The sequence below is a fragment of the Neovison vison genome, chromosome 11, assembly GCF_020171115.1.
Source record: "Neovison vison isolate M4711 chromosome 11, ASM_NN_V1, whole genome shotgun sequence".
Taxonomy (NCBI): domain Eukaryota; kingdom Metazoa; phylum Chordata; class Mammalia; order Carnivora; family Mustelidae; genus Neogale; species Neogale vison.
Window position 1 is genome coordinate 131527500 of NC_058101.1, and position 22306 is coordinate 131549805.

Genomic DNA, 22306 nt, shown 5'->3' on the forward strand with positions numbered 1-22306 from the left:
TGTTGCCAGTTAACTGTATTGTGCTATGAATTACTAATATGAAAAGTACATCACTTATTAAATATTCAATGGATCTGTTTTTATGAAAATTAACAGAATATAAGGTATGATTTCTTTACTCTTACTTTAAAAACAAAAAAGCAAACATAATTATAGAGTGATTTAAATCAATATATTTCAATAAACATCAGATTATCATCTGTGTTATTAGCTAAATATCAAGTAATTTAAGTTTTCCCTAAACAATTGGAGAAGTAGATATTAAGCAACTCACACTCAATATTAAAAATACATATGTTAGAATTTTAATAAACTTTTAAAAACAAACTTTTAGTCAATAAGTATTTAGTCAATCCCTTTCAGAAGCTGAGTAGGTAGTTGGAACTTTGGGGAGACAGGATTGTAATACTTCTTCTCTTATCTTCCAGGAAGTCTAGTTTCATTAAACCAAAGTGACTTCACAGTTGGGGCTCACATATCTGTATCTTAAAGAATGGCTGCGTGCTAGTTTATAGTTATTATCCCCTGGTAAGCATGCATATTCAAGAGAGTGTAAGGCACGGACACAAGCTATAGCTGAGTCCCGTAACCAGAACCCAATCGTTTAAAGACCATTTTGATTTAGATCAAAGGAAGTATGGCATCAGTGTATCTCAGCCTAGGGCTCAGGTACTCTTCTGATTCCTATGGAGAAGGAAGGAATACATAAAACCAAAACGGGATTCTTTTTACTATTAAAGTGCCATTCCATAGGATAAAATGGGAATAACTGTATGTGTGCTCACTTAGGCAACATATATACTTAAAAATAGAAATAACTGCATGTGGTCTGGACTGTGTCTCTCAAGGAATGGGAAGGAGATCACTGAGGAACTGAATGAATCAGTCCTTCTTTCTCAGATATTTTTTAGATGTTAATGAGTTTTCCAAAATTAAACTTTCTCAGGTCATTCAAAATGGATAAAAAAGATATGAAACACATGTACACACACAAACACACACACATACATTCCATACAATGGAATATTACTCAACCATTAAAACAAATGAAATCTTTTATGAACATGAATGGATCTAGAGGCTATCCTGATAAGTGAAATAAGTCAAACAAGGACAAATATCGAATGATTTCACTTATATGTGGAATCTAAAAAGCAAAACAAAATGAACAAACAGAATCATAAATACAAAGAGTAAATGTGGTTGCAAGGGAGAGGACAAAGAGGGGTTGGGTGAAATAGGTGAAGGGGATTAAGAAGTACTAACAGGAAATATAGTCAAAAATATTGTGATATTTATGTATGGTAACAGGTGGTAACTATACTTACCGTGGCAAGCATTGCAAGATGTAGAGAATTGTCAAATCACTATGTTGTACAATTGAAATTAATATAGTATCAAATGTCAACTATATTTCAATTAAAAATGAGGGACATAAATTAAGATCCCAAAATTTTTTAAATGCTGAAAATTTTAAGCTGTTTTAAAAAGTGAACAACTTTCTAAATTTTGTGAAGATTGGTTATTTTTTAAGCTACAAACTTGTTTTTTAACATAGATGGATAAAATAATTTTGGTTCTCTTAAATTCCTCAGTCTCGATTTACTTTACAGACTAGATTAAACAAACCTGAGAATTTTAGACATTGAAAAGGGAGAAAAATGTAGAAAAAATGAGAAGTTAAGCAGGGAAAATACAAACCTTTAGCAAAATTGTCACTATTCACAGGGAAACCCCTGGTACAGTGTGGATTATGAGTAATATCTACATCATGGTTATGGGCAACTTAAAATTTTTTTGATATTTTTTTTGAAGATTTTATTTATTTATTTGACAGAGAAAGAGAGAGAGTACAAGCAGGGGGAGGGGCAGAGGTGGAGGGAAAAGCAGACACCCTTCTCAGCAGGGATCCCAAGCTGGGACTCCATCCCAGGATCCTGGGATCATGATCTGAGCTGAAGGCAGCTGCTTAACTGAATGAGCCACCCAGGCCCCTGTAACTTAATATTTAAACATTATTTCATTCCAGTCCTCAGAAAGAAATGAAGTAAACTGGCTAAATTCACAATAGCCAATGGCAAATGTTATTGCTGGGACCTTCAGACTTTGATCTGACGGGAGATCTAAGTATTTATTATTTGTATTTACTGTTTCCACATAATTCATGTGCACTTAATACAGTACTTGTTGCATCTCTGATACCGTGTTAGATGCTGGGAAATTCAGTACAAAAGAAATACAGTTCCCTTAATGCTATGTAATTCTCTCAGTCTTAGACATAGTCTGGCTTAGAAAATAGCATAGCACTTTCTTCTTTACTTCCATTCCTGTGAGAAACATGAATTAAGAGCCTACCAATTTTTAGGCACTTAGGGTATAAAATCCTGACACTTGTCCAGGATCTTTTCAGACATTTGAGATATAAATTATTTGAAATGAGAGTGTAGCAATCTGAGAGAAAAGTAGATTAATGTGATGAGGGGTCAGAGGAAGGAAACTCATATTAATTAAACACGAATTATGTGTCAGACCTTCTGCCTGGCCTGGAAATATATACCAAGCCCAGCATCAGAAAATAGTCTCAAATTCTGAAAAACTCAAGTTACAAACAAGATCAATCTCTGCAACACATATTTAAACACACGCCAGATTTGGTTAGAAAAATATGTTACATGAGATTGGTAGGAGAAAAGACTGTATCTGTCCCTCAGATTTTCCTGACGTAGAAAAAAATTCTCATTATGTTAAAAATAATTTATATTTAATGTTTTGACTTTGAAAATGCATGCTAATTTTTACTCTCACTCTTCGCTTAGTAATAGGAATAATTACTTTGAAATGCAGTAGAAAATTTGACCATCATTCACATTCATGAAAATGGCACTGTATATGCAAGCTATGCAAGTAGGCTTGCTATAATTTAATTTATTATATTTTACAAGTATGGCAAAACATCCCTGCCTATCCATCCCTAAAAGGAAAATGATGTTTAAAAATATCCTCAAGCATACTTTTCAGTGTTTTTCATAATATAAAGAAATAACTAAAATAAAAGTTTGCCTTATATGTGTTCCCATTGTTTAGATGTTCTTCTAATTATTAGCTCCAACTCTAGCTATATAGTAATCATTTCAACCCTAAGAAGATATTATGTTCTGACTGCATATATAGCAATTCTATAATCATGCAATATAATTTTGTATATCAATTATAAATACAAACCCAGAATTACACATAGCACTTGCTGCATTTAAACAAAGTTAAACTCTTGACCTGGTAGCTATTTTACCACAATGATATAATTTACTGGTTGCAGGGGAAAATAAACAGCCCACACTATACACTATTAACCCTATTAGTATTGTAGACCAGGAAATTTGCCCCAAATAATTCTGTTACTAGTGCATTCAGGGGGAAAAAAAAAAACGAAGTTGATAATAGTATATTGAATACAGTAATGTGTAATAGAAGAATAGGATAAATAGAAAGCAAGTGTTACACAGTAAATTATTGATGATAATAATTTATCAGCAACTTGAAAATAACAGAGGAATATAACACTCATTTCCAAATAAAAATGTATTTTTTTCATACTATCTCAAGCAGTCCCATTTTTCATTCATATTCTAATTTCTTTTGTGTCTGTACTATTATAGCACTTACAGTCAGATGTAAAAATTATTACTTCAATACAATACTTTAAAAATATGCTATGTTTTCAAAAAGTTCCACTTATTTTCCATAAAACATGTAATAATTATAACAGGACATTATATTTTTTAATCACATTATTGTTGAGCACATAATAGACATTCTGAAAGTAATGGTCATTTGCTTGAAAAATGTACTAACCTCTTTGAAAACATACTTGGCTATGCAAATGACAGTTTCTATGTAGTGTCTGAAGATGAACACAATTCTGATTTATTAAACTCCCTTTTTTACTTTTGTAAGTTTGAGAATTCTTATAACGCTAACTCTTAGATAAGATAATTCCAATTTAATACAAAAGAAACATATATATATATGTAAGAATCAAATAATGAGTCATATAACATCTGGAACAGTTCTCTCTCAATATAATTTACTTGAGAAACACAACAAAATGATAGTTTGGTTCAAATTCACTAACATTGCTAGGTGATACTTTAAAAGTTTTTCGGTAAATTATCAAAATATATACTTAAAATTATGATATATTCTGTCTCTCTCTGTCAAGCATTTAAACCCTTCTATGGCACTTTGGAGTAATGTCATTAGAAGTAATTATCTTTTCACCTCTTATAAATACATTCAAAGGTAGAACACATCATGTTTCTTCAAAGTGTAGGCCTCAAACATTTCAATTTACTATATGCTTCCAATACAGATTTATGCTCATTTCTATAAGAGGAAAATGATTAAAGAATGTCATTATAATATTTGAATGGATTTCTATGAAAGTGTTTCTTTCATCATGCCAAGTTCGAATATCAGCATTTTACAAAAGCTTAATAAGAAAACTCCAATGGCTATTTGCAAAAATATTAACTATAAAATTGATTTTAAAAAGCAACTGATTGTCTAAAATTCACTCCTTTTTGAGGCATAAAAAGAAATACAGGACAGGAAATTCATTACTAAAGTTGATAAAAGTTCATCAAGCAGATGAGACAAGGTAAATCATGTGCAATTATGCGTGTATCCATGTATAACAGAAATGTATTTTGTTTTTTATGACTTCCCCTCGCTTCCTATCAAAACCAGAGAGAAATCTGAAAGTCAATCACTCATTTAGCATTTACCTTATGTGGGTGATGATGAGTGTTGTAGTAGGAATAAAAAAATCATCCACTCGGTCAAACTGCTTTCCCACAGGCTGGGTGTGAATAGTATGGTGTGGCACATTCCCGCTGGCCAGCGTTATTACCTAAACAGAGCATATTACAGTTAGACATTGCCAGTGCATTCCCTTAATAGTACCAGCATTAATTGTGTTTAGAGATGAAACAAATCAGGAAATGTTTCAGAGACTCTTTATTGCCCTCTCAAAACTAGTATATCGTTAAGGAAATTGGATTTTTGTAATTGTTTGCTTATTTTCAACATAGAAATTTGTTTTTCTAAAGAAATAAAAAATAGAGAATGATTTGTCTTGAATAATTTCTGCCTAAATTATAAAATAGGTAGAAACAACTTCTGTATTATAAAAGCATTAACCTTGATATAATGAGAAAAATAAAGCAACTCTACATATGATATAAATGAGATTATTGGTTGCTTGCTTCTCTTTCTTTCTTTCTTGCTCCTCTCTTTCCCTCCCTCCTTTCCTCCCTTCCTTCTTTCCTTCCTTCCTTCCATTCTTTCTTTCTTCAGCTTTGTGGAGTTGATGATAGTATATTGAATACAGTAATGTGTAATAGGAGAATGGGGTAAATAAAAGCAAGTATTACAGGTTTTTCTTTCTTTCTTCAGCTTTGTGGAAGTGTAACAGAAAAACAAAACAAAACAAAAAAATTCATCCTAATATAGAACACAGCCGGGAACAAAACTGAAAATTCCAAAACAAATCATATGAAATCATTTTAGTTCTTAGCAACATTAGAATAGATTAAATTATAATGTTTTTTCTTCTTATAAATTGAAAGTAACAAAGTTCAGGAAGTTATTATTTATTATTATTTTTTTAATTTGTTTAGAGAAGAGAGAGTGAGAAGTGGGGAGGAGGAAACGGGGAGAGAGACAATCTTGAGCCGGCTCCCTGCTGAGCATGAAGCCCAACATGGGTTCCAACTCAGAGATCCTGACCTGAGCCAAAAACCAGGAGATGGATGTTTAACCAGACTGAGTCTTCCAGGTGCCCCAGATTTAAGTAAGTTCTAATCAAAGACATTTCTTCTTCTTAGTCATCATAAATTGGTTTTTAAAATCTTTATAATCCAGGGTGCTGGGGTGGCTCAGTGGGTTAAGCCTTTGCCTTCAGCTCAGGTCACAATCTCAGGGTCCTGGGATCAAACCCCTGCATTGGACTCTCTGCTGAGTGGGGAGCCTGCTTTCCTCTCTTTGCCTGCCTCTCTGCCTACTTGTGATCTCCCTCCCTTTGACAAATAAATAAATAAAATCTTAAAAAAATAATAAAAAATAAATAAAACCTTTATAGTCCATTAAAGAGAAGATCACTGCATTTAAATTCTTTTATTCCTTGTATCCCATTATGCGCCAAATTCTATCACTTCTTTCTTCAGATTTTTCACACCTCTCCATTTGTTTTCCTGTTGTTTCTGCTGGTCAACCATCATTCTGTGTTAGCCTTTTAAAGCACGTTCTGTCTTTATTTCTCCCCTTTTAAGTTCTTTCTATATATGACCACCAAATTAAACTTCCTAAATAATTGACTCACTCTCTTAAGGCAATTACTTTCCTCCCTCAAAATGCAGTTTTTGGTTTTTATGACAGAAGTAAGTAGCACTTTGATTTTTTTTTTTTTTTTCTGAATAGCTAATTTTTCTTCACTCATGTGAGTTCCCCCTGGAAACTCATTGAGTTCCCTCTGGAAATTGCCTTTTCAATGAAGTTAGCTTATTATGATTTTAACAGGATAGGCTCAGTTACGTTGTGGTTAAAAAGAAAAATAGAAAAAAAAAAAATACTAAAGTCTTAGAGGCTTGAAGATTTCATCTCACACCCATGAATTTCGCCGAGGGTTTTGGTGGGGTATCTACTGTTTCACTTAGTATCCCATGCTGAACGAGCCAACTACCTTGACTATTTCCACTGACAACAGACCACATTTGCCAGAACTAATCATATGGCTCCCAACCAAAAGGAGCCTATCGTGTGCCCAGAGGAAGAGAGAACCAAAGTCTTTAAAAAAAAACTAGAAAGATACCATACCTATTTTATTAAGGAATGTCAATGAGGACATTTTCAGTGGATTTTAGCCATTCATGTCTGTAAGATTTTAATAAAGGTCAACAGAAGTAATGGAAAAGGGATTCCTCAAATTTTCTTCCCCTTAGTTTGTATAGGGGTGCCTAGTTCTGAAATGCATATACAAGTATTCAAAATTAATACTCAAACTGACAACAGCAATAATAATATTTACTAAGAGCTTGTTACATGCCAATTATGTGTTCTCAGTAATCTACAGGCATCACATAACTGAATATTCAAACAACACTATAATGTATCCCAACCTTACTGATGCAAAAATATTTTATGCCAGTGAAGGTATATTAAGCATCTGAGCATCTCCTTTGTGTTTGGCACAGTCCTAGGTTGTAAAAGATGCAATGCCAGTTCCATAGTTCTTCTCAGTCTGGACTTTGTTCCCTGATGGTTCTAGGTCCTTCTCACTACTGCAGGTGAACAAGATGTAGTGGACTGCCAGATTCAGGACTGAGCTGACTAACAGCAAGGATGCACAGGTTGATCTATGATGCACCTTAATCAACAGGTCCAATCTTACAACAATCCTTGGTTCATTCCTAATTGCATCCTGCTGCTGGTTCCTCCATATGCGATGTCTTCCACAAACCTACAGCTGCCACATCCCACTGTCACCCCATCTGGCTGGGGCCTACATCCTGGCCAACAGCAAGGTGTAAAGACTTTATTCCAAGTTGTTTCCTGGGGACATTTCTTCTCTAATTTTGTGCATTTGAAATGACATTACATATAGATTGTAAAACTGTGCAGATGAGAGTCACATGACTTTTAGAATAGCATGTCTTAAATTTTCATAAGGCATAAATGCCTTTTAAAAAGGAAAAAAATAACTATGGTAAATCTTTGAGAATTCATCTGAGAACACTAATTGGAAAATCACTGTCTTATACACCTACCATGACAGTTTATGGGTTTTTATTAATTAATTATAAATATCACAGAAAATAATATATTTTGCTTCCATAATTGACAAAAATTTATAGATCGGATTATAGTCAAAATGAAAACACAAAGTAGGGGGCACCTGGGTGGCTCAGTGGGTTAAAGCCTCTGCCTTCGGCTCAGGTCATGATCCCAGGCTCCTGGGATCCAGTCTCACATCTGGCTCTCTGCTCAGCAGGGAGCCTGCTTCCTCCTCTCTCTCTGCCTGCCTCTCTGCCTACCTGTGATCTCTGTCAAATAAATGAATAAAAATCTTAGGAAAAAAAAAACACAAAGTAGAAGTATACATAGGATTTTTGATCATTGATAGGTTTCAGTGGCCACTATTATATACTACATTAGGGCAAAATTTTACTGCCTATCTACCCATCACAACCTAGCATCAATGTTTCTAGTTCTAGTCTGATCTTTCAACATAGCACAAGGACACTTGGGCAAAAATGGAATTTTGCCCATGTTTTGGTTTGGTGATTTTGATTTCACCAAAGGAAAGTCTGTTTCTCTTGTCAAACAAATCTTAAATTCCATTTCCTTTTGCAAATGTTTCCTGAGAATCTTGTTGGAAGACAATCATCCTGAATATTCTGATATTTCTGCTGAGTAAGGTCTTTCTAAGCAAAGAGCTCTAGCAAAGTTGGAGAAAGGATGATGGCAAGAATGCCTTGGAAGATGAAGGTGGGGTATTGTACCTCAGAGAAGTAGAGACTTAATTCCCTTGAGCCTTATTGACATTCTAGCATACTTATCGGGTAAAATTTGCATTCGAGACTATAACAATATATTATTATTTATATAAGTATAGAGTATAAAAGTCTCTATCTGTCATGAGAGGATAGATTGATATGCCAACAGTCTTAAAAACAAACAAACAAACAAACAAAAACTCTGAGACACATAATTCCAGGTTTCTTCTCCTGTTAGTGCAAATGTGCTATTCATACAGGGTAACATTAGTCTGTCACTACATCACCCTTGGGATGGAGGCTGGAGCATAAACACTAGCATGCTCCTAAGTAAGAAATGGTCTGTTCTCTGATCCAAAGACCCTGTGTTTCCTGTCAGTCTGCTAACTATCTATATATTATCTTATCTAATCTGTCACATATATATGTGTATGCATTTGTGTATAAATGTTACTTTATGCAAATAAATCTTACTATATGTACTATTTTAAGAGTACTTCTCAATTCTTACATTTTATTTTACATTTACATTATTTACATCTCAATTCTTACATTTTATTTTCAGGCGTGAGACTCACCTTTCCCTCTACCCAACAAATATTTTAAAAATTCATTAAATCTTAAAAGCATATTTTTATTGGACTTTCAGAGAAAAATAACCCATTTTTAAATGGATGAATAATGTGTGGAAAGTTACTTAACACCTTTTCAAAGACTTTTTCTCCCTTTCTGTATTATATTAAAGGAGTTTGCCTAAAGTGCTTTATGGAAGGTTTGCAACACTGAGAAAGCTATTAATCTATCAAAGTAGCAAGTACCAAAGGGGAGGAGAAGGATTCAGTTCCAAAGAATATGCTATATTGAAAATTCATACAGCTTTAAAAGAAAAAATATATATACACATATATACATATATTAACTTTTATAAGATGTGTTTATTTTAAAGGTAATAGCATTAAATATAATTCATAAGTGAATTTTTTAAAAAATTCATAGATATTGACCTGTTCTATCTTGTCAGGATTTAAGTACAAAATATCAAATAACTAGATAATATTACCATATTGTGGTGATAGATGAAGACTATATTCTTTCCATCAAAAGATGAGCTCTGTTACTTCACCCTCTTGATACTAGGCAGTCAGTGTGACTTGCTTTGATCAAGAAATTGTGGTGGTATTGGCATAAAAACAGACACATAGACCAATGGAACAGAATAGAAACTCCATAAATGGACCCTCAACTCTATGGTCAACTAATCTTTGACAAATCAGGAAAAAATATAGATATCCAATGGAAAAGTCTCTTCAATAAATGGTACTGGGAAAATTGGGTAGCCACATGCAGAAGAATGAAATTGGACCATTCTCTTACACCATATACAAAGATAAACTCTAAATGAATGAAAGACCTCAATGTGAGACAAGAATCCATCAAAATCTTAGAGGCGAACATAGGCAGTAACCTCTTCGACGTTGGCCACAGTAACTTCTTTCAAGACACTTTTCCAAAGACAAGTGAAACAAAAGCAAAAACGAGCTTTTGGAACTTCATTAAGATAAAAGTTTCTGCACAGCAAAGGAAACAGTCAACAAAACTAAGAGGTAGCCCATGGAATGGGAGAGGATATTTGCAAATGACATTACAGATAAAAGGCTGGTATCCAAGATCTATAAAAAATTTCTCAAACTCAACATTCAAAAAAACAAATAACCCAGTTAAAAAATGGGCAGAAGACATGAACAGACACTTCTCCAAAGAAGACAAATGTCTAACAGAAACACACAAAAAAATGCTCAACATCACTAGCCATCAGGGAAATACAAATCAAAACCACAATGAGATACCACCTTATGCCAGTGAGAATGGCAAAAATTAACAATAGCAACAACAAAAAATTAACAAACAGGAAACAAAAAATGTTGGTGAGGATGTGGAGAAAGGGGAATCTTCTTACACTGTTGGTGGGAATGCAAGCAATTACACTACTAGGTATTTACCCCAATGATACAGATGAAGTGATAAGAAGGGGCAGATGTATCCCAATGTTCATAGCAGCCCTGTCTACAAGAGCCAACCTGTGGAAGGAGCCGAGATGCCCTTCAGCAGATGAATGGATAAAGAGGATGTGGTACATATATGCACTGGAATATTACTCAATCACCAGAAGAGATGAATACCCACTATTTGTGTCAACATGGATGGAACTGGAGGGGATTTTTTAAAGTAAAGTTAAGTCAAGCAGAGAAAGATAATTATCATATGGTCTCTCTCATATGTGAAACATAACCAGTAGCATAGAGAACCATAGGGAAAGGGAGGGAAATCTGAAGGGGGAGAAATCAGGGAGGGAAAAGAACCATGGGAGACTATGGACCCCAGGGAATAATCTGAGGGTTTCAGAGAGAAGAAGGGTAGAGGGAGGGGGTAAAAGGTGATGGGTATTAAGGAGGAGAAGTGCTATGATGAGCACTGGGAGTTATATGTAACTAATAAATAATGGAACACTACATCAAAAAAGTAATGATGTACTATACAATGGCTAACTGAACATTAAAAAAAGGTTAAAAAATGAAACAAACAACAACAATAAGTTGTGATGGAAGTGACTTAATAAGAATTCTAATGCCTACATCTTAATTAGCCTCACAATTTCCACTCTCTTATACCCTGGAACCACCATGCTGACATGCCAGTCTAAAGGATGACCACGCACATGCAGTAGACCTAAGCCACCCAGCTATTCACCACTAATACATAATGGACGTGGGGGTGAGGCTATTTTGAACTACCCAAGTACTGTAATAAGATGAGTGTGGCCATCTGAGTGTTCCCCAATTATGTCTACAAACGGCCCAGATTGCTGAAGCACAAAACTATGGGTAGTAAGTCATTCTTTAATTCTGTTTAACACAACAAATTTTAGGGTGATTTGATTTGCCACAATAGATAACTGGAATACTATTATATGTTAGATGTTTCAAATGACACATATTTCTAATGAAATATAATAGGAATCTTCATCCTGATAGTTCTCTTAAAAGATTTCCATAGTACTGTCTTTTGTAAGTTAAATATTGCAAAACTAAAAATCTTTCGAAAACATTTAAGGTATTGGTAGTGAAAATGGATTAAAATAAAAAACATGGCACTCAGTTGACTTACTGAAAACCAGCCAAAGCTTAATGATTTGTAATAAGTGGAATGTTCACAGCCATGCTATAATCACAAGGTAGTCTGAGATATAGATAAAACATTTTCAGGGACGAATGTTCCTTCTCATTCCCTCTCAGTTTTCTGTTAAACTTTTAACTCCAACAATTGAAACTGTACCAAAGAGACATTGTCAAAATATATAATTTTTCCTCTGTCAAGTTCTATATAAACAACTTTAAAACATAAGCAAATTCCACAAAGATTATACTGCTTATTCCCCAATTAGAAATGAGTCTGTTCTCAGATAATATCATACAACCTGTCTGGGGAAAAATAGAGATCTGCCTTGAGACTATCTAACTCTCTTGGTCTCTAGCTCACATGCCCCATTTTGGAAAAAAGAGATGGAAACAAGAAAATTCTCATGAAAACTGAAGGGAGGCAGGTAATTGTTGAAAGACAAATTATGACTATTTTTCACTAATGGCATCAGTTTTCTAGTCATTGGTTTTTCTGTTTGCATATAGTCTAAACTTTGATAAGAATGACATGCAATATTTTCCATTCAAACAAGTACTTGTGTATTAACTTCTTCACCCTTTTCTGTGCAGATCTAGAAGTGATTAAAGTACAGTCCTTAGCTGAAGATCACTCTCGAATAGTTATAAATATCCAATGAGATAGCTAAAGGTTTAAATACCACGGTTTTCTCAAATACACTGAAATGTGCTTACCTGCAGTGTTGGGGAAATCTTTTCCATGGTACCCCAGCTCAGCACCCAGACCTGATCATGTGATTTGTCATAGTGTAATTTAACTGGTACAGGGTCTGTGCTTACTGCCTGTAATAAACGGGAGTTGAAAAAAAATGTTTTCAGACTGAAATATTAGTTTAAAACTATGCCAGACATTATGAAAGAACACAAGCGTTTAGATACCAAATTAAAAATTTATGTTGCCAATTTTCTGATTTTTCTAATTTGGAAATATGATACTTTACCCAGCATGTTTTTGCACAATTTTATATAGTGTTATGTTCCTTTATTACCTATGCAAATTGGGTGTCTGTGGAGAAGCTATTTAGGAACTTAAGATATATAAATGATTAATATGTATATTTTATTCAATTGTTGAACACAGGTAAGAACTATGTTTATACTATTAGGTATTTTTTCATTCTAATGCCGGGCATGGGATTTGGCCATCTATAGTGCTAAAATGCCTAAGTCTGATATACAGTGATAACCCTAATGACAGATTACCTAATTTAATTTCCTTAACGAGAAATCTAAAATCACAGAAAGAAATAAATGCATTTCTTAACCATCCTTGATATGGTAAATGTGTTTTTCTGCTACTGTTTATAATATTTAGCATTTACTTAAAACAAAACTTCCAGAAAACAAATTGCTGCCAGGAAGTTATTTCGCTCACCTTAATTTCAAGTTATTTATATTTCAAGCTAATACCTTTTTAAAGTAATTTCCTGTAGTAGTTCTTTATGTATATTTTTCTAATTTTATAACATGAAACAAATTGTATTCAATAACACTACCTTTATTCAATATTGAAAGCATTTCTTTCTGAAGAAGTTCTGATGAATATTCTTAGAGAATTTCCCAAGTCCTAGTTCATAATGCAATCCTCTTCTCAGTGGGTTAAAGGTAAAGTACATTTGTGTTTGAACATGTGAAGGTTCATATTTTAGCTAAATGTTGGCAACTTAGTCATACTAAAGTATTTATTTTCAAAAGACTTGCCCCGGATTTTATCTATTTAAAATTCGCAATACTCTTGGATTACTGAATTAATTATTTAATTTCTGAAAATGCCTACTTAAACATTTCTGTATTAATGTCTTCCCTGACTTTCTTCCTGGCTAATAGAGCCATTATGTTGTTTTGGAATCTTGTAGTCAACAACTTTCTCAGGGAAGGCAGCTCACTTGGCAAGCACCAGAGATTTAAGCCTATTCCCCTTTCACAAATGCCAAGTTTCCCAGCCTCTCTAGTGGCTCCCGTGGTCACATGACCTAGACTCAGTTATACATGATAAGGATTAACAAGATGAATGATATCATTTTTTACAATGATACTGTGCCACAGTTTCTCTTTTTTCCTACTTTGAACACTATCATGTAACAAGATTAAGCCTTCATTTCCAAAGTCATTTTGAGGCCTGAAACAATAAGCTTAAGAAGGAAAAGCCACACAACACTTTGAGGATTTGGCAGGAGAAAAATGAAAGGAGAATGAATTCTCCATAACAGCCTTGAGTTGCTACACAAACCTAGAGTAACTGTCTCTAGACGAAGTTATTTGGGATAATTAAATAGCTTTATTGCTTAAGAAATAGTCTGGTGTTTTGTTAATTGTAATCCAGTGAATGCCAGATGTTTCATTTAAATTCTTCATGTACTCATCAATAATTTCAATGTGTATATAGCAAAAGTGCCATCATTAATTATTACACTAATAACAAAGCATTAAGATTCCTTTGATTTTTCATATTTTCCCTTTTATATGTAAAACTTGATCTGTACGTGATTATAAGTTACCCTATTTTGCATGCAGCTTAAAAAGAAATAATCTCTAGGTCTTTACAATGTTAAAGATAAAATAGTTCAACAACAAAAGCAATATAACAAAGACCTCACTGTTATTCAATTGTTAAGAGTCAGTTACACAAAGAGCAAAGAGCTTTAGGTAACTTTAAATATTAAGGAAAAATTTAAATGAAAATTTCCAACTTGCCAGCTCTCATAAGGTTCTTTTCTTTTCCTGGTTCCTCTCCTTAGTATTAACTTCTAGGGCATACCACAGTCCATGATTAAGTTAATATCCACATAAAGCAGGGCAAAAAAACGAAACAGCCTTACCAGGAGTCATCCAGCAGGTGATCAGCAGAGCTGGGATTGGATGATCTGTTTACCCCAATGTGCAACCTTTCTGAATATGAGTCGGCATCCTTCCTAGCTGTTAGTTTAATTCCCAACACCGCGTGCATACATTGCCCTCCTATTGTTCCCTCATGTATAAGAAATATTCTTTGGACTTTTTCTCTTTTGGAAAGTGGAAGGAATCCAAGGGCCCAAATATCATCTGTATTATCTGTATAAGCAGTACAGACCCAGCCGAGAACCAATGAATGGCGGAATACACCATGTTTGTTAGTTTGTTTGTTTTAAGATTTTATTTATTTATTTGACAGACAGAGGTCACAAGTAGGCAAAGAGGCTGGCAGAGAGAGGGAGAAGCAGGCTCCCTGCGGTGCAGAGAACCCAGTGCGGGACTTGATCTCAGGACCCTGGGAATCATGACCTGAGCTGAAGGCAGAGGTTTTAACCCACTGAGCCACCCAGGCACCCCAAAGTATACACTATGCTTACGAGCATGCATTCTGAAGCGGACTGTGAATTTTAGGGTCCTCACTTAAGTGAAAAAAAAAAAAAAAAAAAAGTAAAGTAACATAAAAAAAAAGTAAAATAACATAAAATAACAAAACCTCAGGAAGTTACTAAGCTTTTCTGTGGTGCACCATGGAAATACTACTATTACTGTCAGAAAAGCTAATTGAACTAGAGGTATTTCATGACAATAGCCTCATAGTGTTTTAAAGTTTGGAGATTCAGCACCTTTATTTAGCAAATGAAGAATCTGAGATTTAGAAAGTAAATAAACACAGTCTCTAATTCCTTAAAGAATTAGAGGCTAGAGGGTGGAAGAACTTGAAATAGCTAGATGCCTAGTCACAAAATAAAAATAAGGACCAAATGCCAGGAAAGTGCAGAGGAAAAAGTACAAACCTGGATGAAGGATAAGGGGAGGAGGTGATGCTTTGATTGAGCTTTTAAGTATGAATATTTTTATAAATGGGAAGACAGAGACTATTTTTTAAAGTTAACTGATGAGAATATGTTTCAGGAGATGTCAAAAAGCAGTCCATGAACAACTGCCTTCAAATAATTAAGATATATGTATTTGAAAGAGAAATATATCAATTTTCAAAACAGTGTCCGATTTTGAAAAATATCTGCTCAGTGATCTCCAAAACGTTTGAACATTTTTGTCTCTCAGCATTTCAGAGGTTTGGTATTAAATTCAATATATTTTGGTTTGGGGTTATAATAGTTCACCAGAACTGAAAAAAGATATGCAGATCAAAAATGAAGAAAAATACATCTGACATACTTTATTTGGAAAATGTTTAACTCTTGGGGAAAAAAATATCTGTTTACAACTTTTCAAGCGTGGAGATATAACACATTTTACTGAGGGAACATTAACATAGTTTTCAGAAACAAGATCATGTAACAAAGACAGAAGTATTTCCAAACAACCATCTTCAGGATAATCTTGCCATACCAATCTTCAGCCAAAAAACAGATATTTTCCTACTTATATTGTCAACTTTTGAAAGGAACAAATTGCACGTATTGGATTTCACAAAATACCTGCTAGTACACTCTGGAAATTACTTTAAATGATGAGTAAGCTTAAAAGCCATTAGCTTTTGTAAAAGAGAAAGGCACTATATTTGATACTTAAAATATTTTTTTTCTTGCCACAATTAATCCTGTCTCTGTGTTATAAGTAGTTTAAGTATTTCTCCACATTTTATGAAAGACATTGTAAAGATTCTCTTATCCTTGACTGCCCTCTCTCTCCCATGCCTCACATTCTCAGGAAACCGAATTCTATCTGCCCTTTAAATACTGACCTCGGCAGTACCTTACTGATACCATCAAGAACAGAGCCTCTATCCTCTCAAATCGCATCACATGGTTTCTAACTTTTAACTTTTTATATACTCACCACCTTCCTCAACAGATTTGTTAAAATGATTTTTATTTTTTGGTAAGCATTAGACAGATCATAATACTAATCTTCTCAAAGCACTACAGCGTCTTCTCATTTCCCTCAGAGTAAAGACAGAGGTCTTTTGAATGACTACCACACCCTGGCTCACTTGCCCCTTCTGTCTTCTTTCTCTGATCCCTTCACCTGCTACTCCAGGGGAGGGGCTCTGGGCCCCCTGCTGCTCATCCAGCATGCCAGCCTCACTTCTGCTTTTCGGCGGGCTTTTCCCTTGAATGTTCTTCCCCTAGATAGCCCAGTGTCTGCTTCCTCAACGTGTTCACTGCTGAGAACTCCTGCGCCCAGGGACCCAGTCTGATCTCCTGCTTAATGCTATAACCAGCCTTTGCTTGGTACACATCTTCTCATCCTTAGTTTTCTTAATTCCACCTGGTCTTACATCACTGTTTTACCTTTTCTAAAGCACTTACCACCTGAGCACATATTATAATTTGCATGTTTAGTATTCCTATTTTTCATTGTCTATCTTCATCTAATGGATTCTAGGTTCCAAGAAAGCAGCTTTTTTTCCTGCTTGTTTAAGTCAATAATACAACCTATGCACTTAGAACAATACCTTTTTAAATAGCAGTATTCAACATACAACTAATGGGACTTTAAATCTACAAGACTGGGAAAGGCAAATTGCAAAATTAAACAGTGTTCCAAAACTTATTATTATTAAGAACATCATTATTATTTTATTTAAGAAAGACAATTATACTCTGTACCATGCTTATTATGAACAGGGAAGTTTTTTAATGTTTTACAAATAAAAATTATTTTAATTTAATCTTTGTAACAACTTTTGTGTTGAGGTATGCAGTACTGTTATCTCCTTTGTAAAGATAAAAGTGAAGTAAAGTACCAATATTGATCCCCTCTTATTGTAAAACTCCTACTTTCGTCTTCAGGTGCCCTCCTGTCCATCGAGCATTACATCAGCATTCAACATACAGATGATGTAGGATTACCATGTTGGTCCATATATTAAGAGATTATAAAGTGTAACATGATTTTTTAAAGATAAAAACACATATTAATGACATCCTAGTATTTCTTTCTCACAAGTCAGCATCTTTCATTCCATTTTGGAGACCACTAGTGTATATAGTTTTTTGTTTTATTTTGTCTTGTTTTGTTTTTCCCTATATCCACCAACCATTTATCAAGAAGAAATGATATAAATTGAATAACAACATTCAAGAATATGGGATTATAAGAAAATATTCCATATATATTTATCTTCCACCCCAGAATTAATCTATATAGATTGCTCATCTATTACTTTGCATAGATTTGTATTTAACTACTGATATTACTTTGTTAGGAAACTTGTTTTCAGACTTTGCCTTGAGAAGCCTATGGAAATGAGATTTATTTGTAGCAGGTGATTCAAATTCCGGCCATAATAGAACAAACAGGGTCAGTTTGGATCTATCAAATGACTCCATAAGATTTGTTTAAATTAAGGATTCTGATACTATAGGTTGGAAATTTCTTTCCAGTATCATAAACACTATGGTTTTCTGTACACAGTGTTATTTCTTGGCCTGATGATATTCGGATAATTAAGCCACATTCTTACTTTCAAAAATGAATTGATCTTTTAAACACTTTAAGAAATATCTTTCAAATTACAATGTGTTGTTATTATAATTAATAAATAATAGTGATCTACATATTCAAGTCTGAAAATGCATTTCTTAACTTTCTATATAAGAACCATTTTTGGAGTGTTATATTGTCATGTTGAATTAACTTCTTCTATTCCTTCCTTAAAATACACTATATAATGTAATAATAAAAAAGGTTTATTTGTAGCTTTATAAAGATATCAATAAATGTTTTTATTTAATATTTTAAAACATTGCTTGAGCATATAATTTACATATATCGTAAGGGTTTTTTTTTTTTCTTTTTGTCAATCCACAAATCTTAACTCCTTCATAATCCCCAACTACCCAGTATTACACAAATTTATCAGTGTTTCTTGAGAAGACGAGACAAATAGAAAAATTTAAACTATACACTATAATGATCATGGACCAGTTGCATCTGGTACTGATAATCCATAAACATCTATACTGATAATAGCAACAAAGATAAACAAAACTTGGGGTTTGGTCTTAACAAGAAGGAACAGTGAAGCACAGCTTGTTTATCAGCCTGACAAGGAGAGTACCAGCTGGCTAATTAAGTGAACCTAATTTAAACTAATGATGTCGATTCTCAAGATAATGTGCTAATGGCTGGAGGAGACTGCTCCTGACACTTAAGAATACTCCCGAGGTGTCACAAGCCACGTTGGCATCCAAGCAGAACCCGATTTTACTCCATAGAAGACAAAATAAGGTCAGTTGTTTACCAGTCAGTCTTTAATACAGCCAAATATCACCTGCCTGCCACTCTGACAAAAATTCCACAGTAAGAAAGGCAATACACATTTGATGGCTAAAGCGATAGCAATCTTAACGATTCCATTAAAACATTGTGACCTTTTATATTTTAAGCTGCAGATGAAAATATAAAAATGGTATTGTTGCATCCACTGAAAACAAATGTAGTCTAATGGTAATATTTTATCATGAATTTTCTAAAATATTGTCAAGAAATGTCAAGAAAATATTTGTCATTTTAATAATAAAATGTAACAAAGCTGTTCCAAATCTTTAAATTTTTAACCTTCAATGCACATTTACTGCCAATCCACACAGTCTTTCGTATGTATTGTTTTGCATGTATTTGCATGAAAAAGAAGTAGTAAGAAATATGATTTCTTAGATAAGGTCGGTATAAAACACTAGGGATCTACTTTAATTAGATTGAAAAATAAAGCTTATAAGATCAAAGTTAAATAATAGTAGTGTTCTTTTTTGTCTCTTTTCTTTTTTTTTTTCTTCAAGATTGATTTTGGACTTCGTTGTTTTGTTCCTTTTCTGTACACCAGAGAAAATTCCATGGCATTTTCTATCATGTTTGGGAGAAGGTTAACTAAATTTCTGTTATAGTTAATATTCTTAGCTGTTTCTGTATAATACACTCAGGTTTGAAAGAAAGAAATAAATGCCTACAACACACAATCAGGAAGTATAACTTACTTGGATGCAAAAAAGATTGACTTAAACTTAGCCTCAGTTGAGAAAAGTGGTCAAGTTGAGAAAGAATGTTTAACTTTTTATAAAATTAACTTCGTACTTGGCAGTTGACTTTGAGTGTGCTCTGTCCTTGCAGATAAATACAGCTGTATTCATTTTTTAAAAGATTTTATTTATTTATTTGACAGAGAGATCAAAAGTAGGCAGAGAGGCAGGCAGAGAGAGAGGGGGAGGGAGGCTCCCTGTTGAGCAGAGACCCAATACGGGGCTCCATACAGGACTCGATGGCAGGACCCTGAGACCATGACCTGAGCCAAAGGCAGAGGCTTAACACACTGAACCACCCAGGCACCCCAATAAGTACAGCTTTAAATCACAAAGTTGTTGTTGTTTCAATATAGTCTTTTAAGTAGCTAGAAATGTTCTTTCTTTAGTTTTAAAACTTGAACTTCTTGGATTGTTAATTTATAAAACAGAGGGTTCAATATCTAAATCTGCAAAATCTATAATGCTGTTTTTAAATTGGGAAAACCTTGAGGGAATTTACAATTCTAAGAAATGAGGTATTTTCAAGTATGAAAATAGAACCACTAGGATATTTATAATTCACCTTCAAGCGTGTACTTTTGAGGACTGAAATTCACAGATTCTAAGTTATGTTAAGACAAATATAAGGCAGTGTTCTTTCACCCAGCAGGTAAGTAGACGCATGGAATTCATTATCTAAAGAGCTCACAAACTGAAATTATACATGGCTTTGAAAGTGAAAACTTAGACAAATTAAAGCCTAGAAAATTTTAGTTTTTTAAAAAGACAATCTTTTGTGGTATAGATCTAAAATTTTAGGTTGATATTTACAGTCAGTAATAGATTTCAAGAACTAGTATTCCTATCAGTAAGAACAGGAAACGGATTCTACCCAGTATGGAAATTTTCATTTTATAAACAATGGTGATCTCTGCATTTCTACAGAACGGATTGTTGCAGAATGTCCCAAATCGCTACAGCTGCACTTTAACTTCCCCTCTTTCCAGTAAGGTATTCAGTAGCCCCTACGATTCAAAACCGTTTCTTTTTATTGAGAGAAGCATAATATTCAACATCATCACACATCTAGCCAGAGCTGTGCAAGTAACCCCATGACACTCTGCCTTTTTGTGCCGTGGTTTAAGTTCTCACATTTTTCTGACAATAGGAACAAATCTAGTACGTTATTCTTGGTTTCCACTGTTCTCCAAATAGAAGGAGGCCATAGGAAGTGAGACAATGGGCTGATAAATGGTGGTGTGGGGCAAGATGCATGGAGAGAAGCTTTAGATTTGTCTTTGGTAATAGAAAATCTGAGAATACACAGAGGCTCTAGCCAGAACAGGTGGAGTGAGTAAAGCAGGAAATCAGTACCATGTCAGTTTTCACCTCTAAACCCATCTGGGGCAGAATATTTTTCTTTGTTGTTTTATTTTAGAACTCTCAAATCAAGATTGCTTTTTTATTCCTATTTTGGTTACATGATATTAACATCTTTTCCCTTTAATTTGTTCTTTCCCATTTTGCTTTTAAAATTCAATACCATACGGGTGCCTGGGTGGCTCAGTGGGTTAAAGCCTCTGCCTTCAGCTCAGGTCATGATCCCAGGGTCCTGGGATCAAGCCCCGCATTGGGTTCCCTGCTTGCAGGAAGCCTGCCTCTCCCTCTCTCTCTGCCTGCCTCTCTGCCTACTTGTGATCTCTGTCTGTCAAATAAATAAATAAAATTTTTTTTAAAAAATTCAATACCATAATTTTTTACCTTAATACTTTCTTAGTTTCTTTTACTCTCTGCTAGGAGTGTGGTTATATACTTTTACTCAGTTCTAATAGTGTTAATCATGACTTTTGTCCTTATTTTTTGCAAAAAATTCCCAGCTTCTTTTTGATTGTTCTACTAGATTTTAAAAATTTTAATTTTTAGTTTTTTCAATAACTTAACTTTTACCTTTATACATTAATTCCTTTGTGTCTCTATATACGTATCCTTATATTTTCCTTCTTACATTCAGATTATTCTCTTTTTCTTCAGCTAAGTTCTAAAATTATCTGGTTAAATTAATCTATTACTTTTTTTTTTAATTAAGGAGCAAAATTCCCTAACACACAACCTTATCTGGATTCAACATATTTAATCATGATTATCATATTACTTGATATTGATATTAAAATTTTGCGTTTATATGGGTGCTACTAATAATTAGCCTAACATTGTGTCAGAGAATCGGTATGAAGTAACTTTCATTACTATATCTTGCAACTTCATTTATAGACTATTATTTATCAGTTGTAGCTGTTTCTATAAAATAACCGCTAACACTGAGTTTCTGAATACTGACCCATTGCTCCTAGGGGAAATACATACTTAGGTTCCTTTGAGGCTCCGGTCTTAAGATTTTTATCAACTGATCAATAGATAACTTTGTTTCATATGTGTTTCTGTTCAAAGACACTTTATTTAATATATATTGTTCATTAATTAACATTGAACTTGTAGCCAAATAACACTAGGACTCATGGCTGAATGAAACTTACCAATACGTACATCATAGCCTTCTTGCACAGGCATTTCAATGTCGGGGACCGCCTCCGGCCGGGAAAGTCCCCGCCATTACAAG

At 34.0% G+C, this 22306-nt stretch overlaps 1 protein-coding gene across 1 annotated transcript in view; it reads right to left on the bottom strand.

Moving 5' to 3' along the window:
• Positions 1-22306, bottom strand: part of FSTL5 (follistatin like 5) — a 764561-nt gene that overhangs the window by 49698 nt on the left and 692557 nt on the right. Inside the window, exons 14-15 of the mRNA XM_044224773.1 lie at positions 12443-12550; positions 4785-4909 (exon numbers count right to left, since the gene is read on the bottom strand). Coding sequence (XP_044080708.1) covers positions 4785-4909; positions 12443-12550 — 233 coding nt within the window. The remainder of the gene's footprint in view (positions 1-4784; positions 4910-12442; positions 12551-22306) is intronic.